At 43.7% G+C, this 12,103-nt stretch overlaps 1 protein-coding gene across 3 annotated transcripts in view; it reads left to right on the forward strand.

Annotated features, from left to right (window-relative positions):
• Nucleotides 1-329: 329 nt before the first annotated feature.
• The window catches only part of Rox8 (TIA1 cytotoxic granule associated RNA binding protein Rox8), a 230,505-nt gene continuing 218,731 nt past the window's right edge, over nt 330-12,103 (forward strand). For 2 of the 3 annotated variants that reach the window (XM_050193330.1, XM_050193332.1), the window contains exons 1-2: nt 461-510; nt 628-724. In XM_050193330.1, coding sequence (XP_050049287.1) covers nt 461-510; nt 628-724 — 147 coding nt within the window. Of the gene's footprint in view, nt 403-460; nt 511-627; nt 725-12,103 lie in introns of those variants that run through there. The other variant, XM_050193331.3, reaches the window with a different exon arrangement.

Below are 12,103 nucleotides of genomic sequence, written 5' to 3' on the forward strand. Positions count from 1 at the left end.
AGAAAAAAAAAACAAAAAAAAAGAAATAGCCGTTATCTGTCTTTTACTGTTATTACGAAGAAAAGTGGGACAAAATTGGTGAGTTGTCGTCCTAAATATTCATTGCAGAAAACCTTTGACTCCAAATGATTTTCTTCTGATTTCAAACATCAGGAATAACTTTGCACTTGCCAGCTCATTCATGTTCGTCGTTTATTTTGCTGTGGTATAGAAAAAAGCTGCAACATGAAGCGTGCACGGTAAAAGAATAGGAACCAGAAACGAAACCGCAATCGAAATTAATAGCTATTGCAGCGCCACAGCGTTTTGGCGGGACTTCGCGTTGATCTGCCCAGAATGCCTCGCGCGGCGCATGCGCTTTGGTTATAGGTTTAGTCGACTGACGCCATAATGGCAAACAAGGTAGTCATAATTCTGCTAAATTTCGACCTTTTACGTTTGATGTGCTATATTTGATGACATGTTCTCTGACTTTCAGGACCAGGGTAATGATTGTCAGCCACGTACACTGTGAGTACAAAGCGATTGTTTGCGTTTTCGAGTCCGGCGTTGGCCGCCGGCGTTCGGTCATTTGCCGCTGTTCTCCATGTGTTATTCAACGTGTCGCTTCCTTTCCAAAACTTTTAGTTACGTGGGGAACCTCGACACCGCGGTGACGGAGGAGCTTCTCGTAGCTGTGTTCGGACAGATGGGGCAAGTAAAAGGTTGCAAGATTATTCACGAGGTAAGCAAGTGCGTTGTTTTTGTTTAATATATTGCCACCTGGGTAGCTTTGTTAGCTTAGCGTCTGTTAACCCTAACGAACGATGCGATCGCCGAAATTTGTTCGTTGCTACGCGATGCTTTTGCGTCTTGCGTAGTTACGGTTCGTCGCTGCCTTCGGAACCGTCGCATTGCGGTCTGTTCACGTTCGAGTAGTGGTTCGAGCGGCGTGTGCTAGACTACCGATAATGATGCCCATCGTAGCGTGCGACCTAGCCGACGATTCTAGGCCTAACAATACTGAATTATTAACTCTAAAACTGTTCAATCTTGTGCCCCGGACGCACCAATAATTGTGCAGAAGATTTCTGAATGCGCCTCCGTGCACTTGACGCTTGGAAAGACAGTTCATATTGGCTGTCTCGACTACGCATCATCTGGTAGCCCGCCCGTGCGATTGTTGACTTGTCAACCCGTTAACCGGCGATGCGACTGAAGTTGCGTGCATGTTACTCCCGGGTTTATGCAGCTGTTGCTTACGATGACAGCTGTCATGTGCACTTTTTTGAGCATTTACTCATTATTTGGAAATATGTGTTTTTATTGATGCTACGGCGCGAAATTTTCTCTCTTGTGCGCTCTCGTAGGCATGTGTTTCCTGTGTAAATTCACAAGAGGGTGTGCTTCTTAGTTAAAATTGTGCGACCTTGCTGGCCGCCGCATATATAAAACGGTGGTTATTTTACGGCCGTCAGTCGGCAGTTTCAGGGGTTTATTTCGCGATATTGAAAGAACCCAATAACGCTCGTGATTTATTTATAAGTAAAAGATAAAGTGTCAAGTGTTTGCTATTTATTGCTTGCGTCAGGTTGCATGTCTATCAAACATGAGCTGTGAATTAACAGTTCATGTTAGGTAACACTGCAATCACAATTCGGGTACTATGTCGGATACTTCATTTTAGTGTTCATTCTGCAGCTTGATTGAATGCTACGAGTGGCGTTCATCGCTTGATGCGATTACCTCAATTACATCTTGATTACAGTCATATTTCGTGATTTGTGGTGCTTGTTTAACGGCTGCCATTTTTACAGTTCTCTTGCACTTTAGTTTTCTGCCGACTCTGGTAATAAATTTTAGTCATGTTGTCTGTAGCATATATGAGGTTACACTAGTTTTTCGTATATACCAGTGCAGAAATGCATTTTAATAGTAGCTTCCGCATGTTCCAATATTTGTTTTAACCTCTGAAGCTCCTTGTGTGGTAGCAGCCTTCACTTAATGTGTAATTTTTTGTGCATGTGAAAATTTCTTGCGAGAGCTTCTATTACCCGATCTTTTATTTTCACTCCTGCATTAAATCTGCTAGGAAAGTTTTTAATTCAGATATGGTGCACACACTTTCTCTGCTTGTGTGTGCCTGCTGCATGGAAATGTTGAAGCTTTGTGTGCATTTGTTTGTGCGATGTCAGACATCCTAGCCATGCATGCAAGTTACTGATGCTGAAGTTGTGTTCATCTGCTTGTTCATTGTAATGATTGACTTCAGTCCTCAGTTTTTTATGCGTAAAGTACAGTAAGCCAGTGGCAGTGCTTTTGATTTGTTTTTCCCATTCAGAACACCAGCTGGTTCAATGGCAATAAGCGCATATTCTTGGCAACAAAGTATTTTTGACATTTTCTATCATTTCCCACAATCTGTGCTGGTTGAGACCTGTGTGGAGCTCTAGTATGCATGGTGACATCAATGCCAGGAAACCTTGTGACACTCACAATAGAACCTTGTGTGCAGTTAGCTGCTTGGATCCACAGCTTGCCTCTGCTGTTGCAGTTTACACTGTATGTGGCTGTTCAGTACTGCACTTCATGGCTAATTGAGTGCTCGCCCATTTACCGTCTGGCAGCCGTATAGTGTGCAAAGCCCTTGCTGCCACGTGGCCTACTTAATCTCTGAAGAACCAAGCTGTAAAGGAATAGAAGCATTACTATTGTGAGAAACCATGACGGTAAAGTCATTTCTATAGACATTGGTGGTATGTGCTGAGAGAAATTTGGTACACAGCAAATGTCACCCGGACCAGCACTGTTTTGTTATTGTAAAAACAAAACAGCAGCAGTTGAAATAAGGGCAGTAATGACTGCATGTACTTACCTACAGCTAAATGGCAGTGACAGTGCAATTGTAGCTTGTATGAGAAGCCTTGTTCTTTTGGTAGTTGCTGCTGGCAAGGATGTGTGTGCAAAAGTTAGTTTTGTGTTGAAAAATAAAGGTAGTGTGTGCCCACTTGGTGCTTGAAGTTGTTCACATATACCAAGTGAGCAGCCTCACACTTTGTGGTCACTCTGAACATGTGGAATGCAGTGGTGATCCAGCTGCACCATTTGCATCGCCTTGTTACACTTCTACTTGCCTGTGCCTAGCTGTGCTCACTTGTGCCAAAGTTTGCTGTTTTTGCCTGCTCAAATGGCAGTGGAACATTTTCAGTAGTGATGTGCAAATATCCCACCATATTAATCGAATACCTTGAAATAATTCATTCTCAACTCAAATATCTCCCTTTCCGTGTTTCACATTCAACATCCGGTCGACGTTGGTGCCTTGCACGCAGCTTTTCCCCGGTGCTCTGTGTCGGTACAAAGTTTTCCGGAGTCGACAACACTGATCGAAATAATACTTATATGTGACGCCAATAGAAGGAACGGCAACAGAAGCAGTGCATATGGAAAGCATGGCAGCATGTGCGAAGATAAACAGCAGGAATAAATCGCGCATTGAGTACATGTTTGGACACGCAGTTGAGAACTTTCAACACTCCATCTTAAGCATGCCCACAAACGAACTTCTGCATGCACGTGTGCTAGTTGTCGGTCTATCTCATGTGAAGTCTACACGATGGCTTGCGGCCTGTCTCAGATCGGCCTACAATGCATTTTCGTAACAGGCACACTGACTTGGCTGCCGGGCCTAATCGACACTGCTTTGTTGCTTTGGTCGGGCATCCGTCTGCAACTAAAGTTGTGGTTTGATGCCAGATGACTAATATTTATTTGCACAACCCGCATGGCACTCTGAAAGTTAACAAAGACAAACCACAAGAAAATTGAGTCAGTGGGATAGTGCTGTTGGCGTTCACAGCCACAGTCTTTGTGAAGCACTGTACTGTGACATCTTGTTCCGAATGCAGTTCTTAGACACACATCGATCTCTTGTCGTAGCTTCAAGTATTGTTACTAGGTGAAATGCACATTTTCGGCATTGCAGTAAAGCATATCAAAGCACATAAATTTGGAATGCACACTTGGCATTTGCCGTTGCTTTTAATGCAATTTGCATTATTTGGGAACTTCACCAAGTTTGCGGTATGCTTTTATGTATATTTAACCTCTTTCATGTCACTGGGTATGGGCTATTCTTCAATGGCAAAAAATCCTTTAGAGGGACTGACAACCAATTTTTTATGGTGCCCCCTTTTTTTAGTGCAATGGAAAGCTTACTCATCAGTGTGTTAATCGTGCAATGGTGGAAAACTCCTGTGTAATAGTTATCAGAATTTTTTAATGTGCAGTGAGGATGTCATTCACTAAAGCGTGCTGGAATCAGTGATAGGAGAGGGCGATAGCGATTATGCGCGGATATTGGTGGGACTCAAAAGACAAGTAGCTGTGAAAGTGTTTTTGTGTATTGTGTGTATTATCAAGTCAATAACCTTGCAATTAAGGTTTTCTGAAGTGTTAACTTAGTTCTACAATAATAGCTACGTGCTCTTGTGGTTTCTTGTCCAGCAGCTTTGGTCATTACAAGTGAAGGGTGTTCTTTAGCCAATGAGTTCTATGAAATGAAATGACGCTTTTACAAATAATTCACAGTTGAGCATGTGGCTGTAGCCATGCATGTGGTTTTGATTTCCGAAGCATGTTGTCTCTTGAAGACCTCAGTGAGCTTAAACAAGGGATTTTAGCTTGCATGCGTGCTCAGAATTTTTTGCACCTACAACAGCGATCATCTGTGTCGCCATGCATTAAGATGCAAGTGCCGCTCATTGACTTTTTACTTCGTAATGCATATAAAGCAAAAAGCTAATGTACGAACTGCAATAAATGTGCGGCACTTAATAATAGCAGTCTTATGTTCAGTAATCTCGTATACATCAGAAGTGGACGATATATATATATATATATATTACACACACACATATGCTACTTAAGGTGTAGTACATGGGGGCGAATCAGTCTTTGCCCCCATTTTTTATTGGCTGAAATAAGGTACATACAGGTAGTTACAAACATACATACTATTCTAAGTACCTTTCACTCTATTTCCACATAGTCCCCACACCAGTTAAGACATTTGTCTCAATGCAGCACTAAATTTGAGATGCCCCTGTGGTAGAATTGCCCGGCTGACTGGAACCACCGTCGGGCTTTCGCGAACTCACACCACCACCACCACCACCTCACACTTCTCAAAGCGAGACACCTTTCCCCATACTTGGGCTGCATTTCCCTGTGGATTTCTATAGGCATTCGTCCCTTGCTCTGTAAAAAACTAATCGCACTTCGTTGCTCTTAAGTTGTGGACGTGAATCACAACAGGCATCTTTAACAAGTAACTGACAGCAGCGCTGTGCTGCGGAGCTAGAGCAGATAAGGCCGGGCTGGTCCAAGACAGGTTCACTGCCGGGAGTGGACATGTTAAATTGGCATTTACAGCCGTAACTTGGCTTAAAAAAAATAGGAGCTAAGGCTTTGATCCGACCTCGTATATATATGCTCTCTCCAAAATACCAAGACTTCAGCACCAGCTTGCGCCACTTACTGGTTTTTAGACTTTCTTTGCCAATTTAAAATTATAATTCCTACATGAATTGCAAAGAATGTGCGCGATTCTATCACTAAATCATGGTCATTTCATTCCCTCAACGCCTCGCTACACATTCCCTTTCAAATTTCTTTAGTGCTGGCCATATATCAAACCCCCATCATATATGTATATTCCGGCAGTCTTGCCTGAATGTATATTTGGGCAAGTGCAGACCAGGTGTTGCAGCATGTCGAGAGACGAACCCAGCTGCAGTGCACTCTTCATACATGAGGCGTTTTGGCTGTGGTCATACAGTGTGTCGCAACATTTTTTTTTTTCAATGCTAATCGCATTAAGTGGAACATGTAGGACATAGTCTATTGGGAATTTCTCAGCTTCCTCGTAATGAAAACTTTTTAAAACTTGTATGTGTTTAGTAATAGCATTCTTTATCCTCACATAGTCTGAAAAATATTGTGAAATGTTTGAAATATAAACATCTATATCTGTGTACTTCGGTTAAGGAACATGTAAAAATTTATGCAATTAGAGCATTGAAACCTGTCGGATATTGTTCACTGTGTAGGCTTTTGAATTACAGTATCCTTCAAAACAATTTTCTTGACATTGACTTTTCAATGTCTAATTTACAATTGAAAGTTTACGTAATTTGTCCAAGACTGATATACTACATAGAATGTCCTGAATGTCCTCTTCATGTAATATTAGGTCACTTTTGTGATAGTTAATTAATGTCATGCATTCTCTATTGCTTTGTTGTTTAATGTATTTTTTTATATATTTCAGTTTTATTTCGCACTTTGCTGTGACGGGCCACATGTGTGTTCCTTTTGAATTGTCGCTCTCCGCTGCCTGTAATTTTGTAATAAAACGTTGCTTTCCGGGTGATGGGGCCAGTCAAGCTGTTAAATGCAGCTTTTTTCCCATCACACCTAACCACGTCCATGTGCACTTTTATGTACCTGCCATGTGGTTGAATAAACTCAAATGTGAGGGCAATTGGCCAAGGGAATTGTTTTATTTAAAAAAAAAAAATTCTGGAGGTAACATAATCGTTCAGAAAAGTTACAATATTTGAGCAAAATCTTGCAGAAAAAAAGTTGGTGAGTTGTGGAGAAGATGTTCCTTTACTGAGTGATCGATATCTATAGGCACGTTAATGAAAGAGTTGAAGGGACCCTGAAACGATTTTGACGGATTTTCTACAAACGTACTGAGTCGTTAAGTAGGTCCTTCTGATCATTAATTGGCACACCTATGTGCTCCGCGTAAAGTGTGTAATTTATTAGAAGGCTTTAAAAATGCACATCGCTGCCGATCACAGCACACTGCTCGGCGGAATTTTAAGCCGTTCCTACCCATATGACGAAAATCACCCATATGACGTCAGTGGGGCGAGCTATCCGATTGGCTGACCAGGGCGTGTGATTGATAATTTTTCCAACTTTATGGTCAACATATGATGTTCGTAATAGTTGGAATGTTAGTTAATTTGTTTTTATAAAAAGGAAGTAACATAAAAGGAATGCACAAGAACAATTTTTCAGTACACTTAAGCACTTCCGACACACAGCAAGTGTCTGCTTGTGTTACAACGTACTTCATTTTGACGAGAGCTCCGCGGTCAGAGTCGGTCTCAGTCTTTTCGCGAGCACTATGATTCAACTTTGTTGCCTTGTGGACTGCAAACGTAGCCACTGGTAATATGTCAAGCTGTGACATCGTGTCCTTCTGCAAGGCAATATAAGAGCGAACTGGCTGCTGCGCATCGGACTGCCGCTATCCGATCGGCGCCAGGATTTGCGCATTTGTGGCCGTCACTTTACACCGGAAGATTACTAACGCAATGGCGTTTCACAAGTCCAGTATTAGGGCAAGCGCAAGGGGACAGGGTCTGGCGGCTTGACTGTGCCGTAACGGGATGAGCCATGGGATGAACAGAAGCCAAAATGTGAATGGTCTGCACGGTGCAGCCACCTGGTGGCACAGAGCTCAACCGTACACAATAGCAGTAACGAAGTGTATTCTTCTTTGCTGCTGGTGTGTTTCTTTGCAGGACTGTAATCAACACATTGTTTTTATAAATGTTTAAAATGTTTTACACTTGGTTAGAGAAATATTAGCGCTTTGTTTGGCTGGTTAAGTGCTGTGCCAACAAGTGGCTGGACCGATCAGGCTGCTCACGTACGTCTCCGCTAAAGTTCCTTCATCAGCTTGAGTTTGTCTCCAGTCATTTGCTGAAATGACCAGCTTTCCTGTGGTTACCAGAATACCAGACACGTTCGGCGCTACGACAGAATGCTCGCAACGCACGCTGCTTTGATAGCTCTCGCTTGGGGTCGACGGCCAAGCGGCTAGCGGAGAAGTTCCGCGCTGGTGGGGGTGGGCTCCAAAACAACCGGAAGTGGACAATGCGACATCGCATCGTGACGCAGAACCAGTAAAGGCGGAGCTTAGTCGCGATCGCTCGGCGAACGGGTTGAGGTGGAAAAGCATGGCTATGGAGGAGGGTAACTTGTAATCGCTTGTAGCTCCATTAATACGTAACACTTCACTTAAATTGTGGTGCGAATGTTCTACTTAAGCTGTACCCTACGCGTCTACAAAATTTGTACAAACCGTTTCAGGGGGCCCGTTAAGTGGCTGCTGCTGACTTGGCCTTGTGTCTGCTTTTACTGTTGAGCAGCATTTATTGATTCCACGGTTAAAACAAGCTGCACTGAATGGCTACACAAAAGTCACTCCAAGTGTTGCAACAAACACAAATAGTTATACTCATGAACTGCCTTTTCTCCTGCTCTGAAAATTGCTGCAAGTCTTAAATGAGCTGGACCACTGCTGTTCGTGCCAATGCATCTGAAATTTGAAATTGAAATCCACATTTGAAATCCGCATAGAAAACTCTATACTTGGCTGAATTTTGAAACCTCAAATACAAGCAGTAAAAAAAATTGTTTTGAGGAGCTTCTCTACTTAAGCACCCCTTCCCCCCGCAGAGGCAACACACCTCTTTGGCCTCTGCATCACAGACGGCACCTCTGGACTGATCCACCTGGAGGAAATAAGCAGTCACATTTTCCTGTCCTCCTCTGCATTATTCATCTTACTCTCTCACTTTGTCTTTCCTGTCTTCTACTAACTTCCTTTTATTTCCGAATTTCTGGGTGGCAAGTGCTTTAACCTTGTGTGTTGGTAGCCAACCTTCGGTATGCCATATTTGGTTATAACAGAAACAAACAGTTGGCCATGGTTGCTTAGTGGCTACGGTGTTGGGCTGCTAGCACGAGGTTGCGGGATCGAATCCCGGCCACGGCGGCTGCATTTCGATGGGGGCGAAATGCGAAAACACCCGTGTACTCTGATTTAGATGCACGTTAAAGAACCCCAGGTGGTCCATATTTCTGGAGTCCCCCACTACGGCATGTCTCATAATCAGAAAGTGGTTTTGGCACGTAAAACCCCATATTTTAATACATTGTCCCTATGTTGATTCAATGCTCACGCAATACCATCGACACTCATAAGATGGGTTCTGCTGCAGTTTTTTTTTTTTATGTATGGCAGCAGCTTCTCACACAACATGCAAAAAGTTCATAAGTAAACATGTTTCCACAATTTCTACATGGCAGGGTATTTTATTTACTTTTTATTAGCCTACTGAGATGTCTTGATTGAGAACTACATTTGGCTGGTTTTGTGAGGCAAGCATTAATTGCTCTATAGTATATGATACAGCATTTCATTATGGGTTGTGTTGCGGACATTTCGTTTCCTCTCAAACATACAAATTTGGGGGCAAATTTTATAATTCGCACGAGCTACATGTTTTTTTAGATTGGCGCAAAGTAGGTAAAAAAATTTAAATTCCAGGAGTGTTTATTATGAATATAGTGTAGGGCCTGCCATGCTCCACAAGCTAATAGCAGTAGCAGCAACAAACTCTAGGAAGAATAGGAAGGTTTTGTTTAGGCTTGTGCGAAGCGCTCAGAGTGTACAAAGCATAAATTAACGAAACCTATGTCTGCAAATGATCTCGCTTAGCCCTCTAGTGTATCCATAAGTGATACGCAACCATTTTGCCCATAAATTTTCAACCAAGTGTTTCTTTAGGAAAGTTTAGGCATACAGTGGAACCCCGTTCATACGTTTTTCACCGGACCGGGGGAAAAAAACGTAACAGCCGGGAAAACGCAACAGTGAGGAAAGCTCCGAAAATGAATGAAAAAAGTGCAGCTTCAACTATAGACAATTTATTCCCACAGAGTGCGCTTAGGACTTAAAAAAGTCTAGGATGGTGGCTTGCCGTTTCTTTCGCTCGCTATAAATCGCCACACGTTTCTCAATACCGTGGAAGGCCGCATTGCTGTCAGCGTCGCTGTGAGGTGCGACGTACCTGCGGAGGAGGTCCAGAGCCGCGACGGCTTCTCCAAAGCTAGGATTTGGAAACTCCCCGGCATCATGCGGCTCGTGCTCCTTGTCGCCACCGCGCCACGGCAATGGCAACGGACGAACGAATATCCGCGGGAAATTTTGCCCTCTTTGGCGTAATCATGCTAACGTGCTAACGATTGTCTAGTATTGCTGCGGAGCGCGCGCGTCCGAGCAGCCCGGTTGCGCGCAGCGCGGCGTGGGAGAAACGTAAACAAGAGAGGAGAGCAGGCCCGATAGGCGGAGCAACGCCACGAGCAACGCCAACTTCCGGTTTCACTTTAGCTTCACAAAGAGTGACGTCAGGGCCTCTCCCGAGTTTCCTTCCTCCGTGACCCGTCCAACCAAGCGGTGACCGTAATCACAGTGATGATAGTAAGATCATTTTTCACGAATGGCCACTTAGTGGCGGCGTCATGCGGCCTCTCGAACTGGCGTGCGGCTTCTTGCAGCCAGTTCCATAGCCAAGCCCGGCCAAGCCCAGCCCAAACTCGTCAAAAGCCAAAATGGCGGTTGGAGCGCGTTGTCTACTTTAGCCCAGGCGGGTTCGGGGTGCTAAGTTGCGACGTATCATGCGGGAACGTTTTCACAGCTACAACGTAACAGCGGGGTTCCTTATACATAGGATCCTATGGAAGCTATGCCGGGACCGGATGAAAACGACGCAGCAGCCGGGAAAACGCAGCAGTGAGGAACGTAACAGCGGGGTTCTACTGTATCTGGCATATGCAAATGCTTGTCTAATTTTTTTCACAAGAAACAAAAAGTAATGGAAGGGTACATGCAATACATACATCCACACAATACAGATTACTTGCGAACTCACTTCAATTTTTTGCTAGGTTTATGAATTTGTTTCCGATTTTTTAAGCTTACGAGAAATAAATTATTTGGTAAAACAGTTTCACTCTTTGGTTAGACCACTGTCTTTAGATTAACTGGGAAATAATTCTGGGGAATATTTTCCCAGCACTCATGATTACGGCACGTCATGTAAAATCTTTAATTAACAAAGGCACAAAATAAAAGAATTGGCTTGCATACTTGAGTAAAAACTCACTTTGAATGTTGCAGAATAATGCAGTTCTTTCTTTCTGCGGGGCAGTAAAACAGGAGTAGACATAACACAGCTTGAAGCCAGTATGTGCACCATGTATATGAGGCAGAATACAAAGCCACATTTTGATGTGGCTTTGTATTCTGTTTCGTATGCATTTTGTGTGACATGGTATAAGCCAGCTAATTTTAACACATACGAGGGCAAATCAGTCTTTGCCCCCATTTTTTTTTTAAAGCCAAGTTACGGCTCTAAATGCAAAATCAACATATCCATCCCCAGCAGCGGGCATTTCTTGGACCAGCCTGGCACGCGGCACGGCACTGCTGTCAGTTGTTGAAGACAGTTGTGCTTCACATGTCCACGGCGTACGAGCGACGAAGTATGACTTGGCGCAAGGGACAAACAGCCATCGGATTCCACAGATAAATGCAGGCCATGTATGGGGGAAAGTGTCTCACTTTGAGAAGTGTGAGGGGGTGGTGTTTTGTGTTTGCAAAAGACAGTGAAGACTTGCATGACAAGGTGTTTGGGGAGGCTGCGTGCGTCATTAACTGACATTTCCCGCATGGATGCAATGGTGAAGGCGGATCGACATGTGTACCTCAAGGACATTTCCCAGGAGCTTGGTATTTCGTAGAAGAGAGTTTACGACATCGTTCACAGTTCCTTAGGTACCGGAAGGTTTCATGTCGGTGGATACCTAAACAGTTGGATGACATGATGAACTGAAAGTGAATGATTGCTTCGCTGAATCAGCGGTGTGCTGAGGAGGGTGAAAGTTTTCTGGACTGCATTGTTACTGGCATTGAAACGTGGATACTGCATTTCACCCTGGAATTGAAGCAGCAAAGCATGGTTTGGAAACATCCAGGTTTGCCTGTGGCAAAAATATTCTGTTCAGTGCCATCTGTTGGGAAAGTTATGTTAAGTCTTCTGGGATTGCCTAGGACCTCTCCTGCTGCATTTCATGCCACAAGGTGCAACCATCAATGCCAACACTTATTGTCCCACACTGCCACGTTTACTGGCTGCCATCAGGCGTAAACACCAAGAGATTTTCTATGTGGACACCGCGGTTATTCTCCACAACA

This window comes from Dermacentor andersoni, chromosome 1, assembly GCF_023375885.2.
Source record: "Dermacentor andersoni chromosome 1, qqDerAnde1_hic_scaffold, whole genome shotgun sequence".
Taxonomy (NCBI): Eukaryota; Metazoa; Arthropoda; class Arachnida; order Ixodida; family Ixodidae; genus Dermacentor; species Dermacentor andersoni.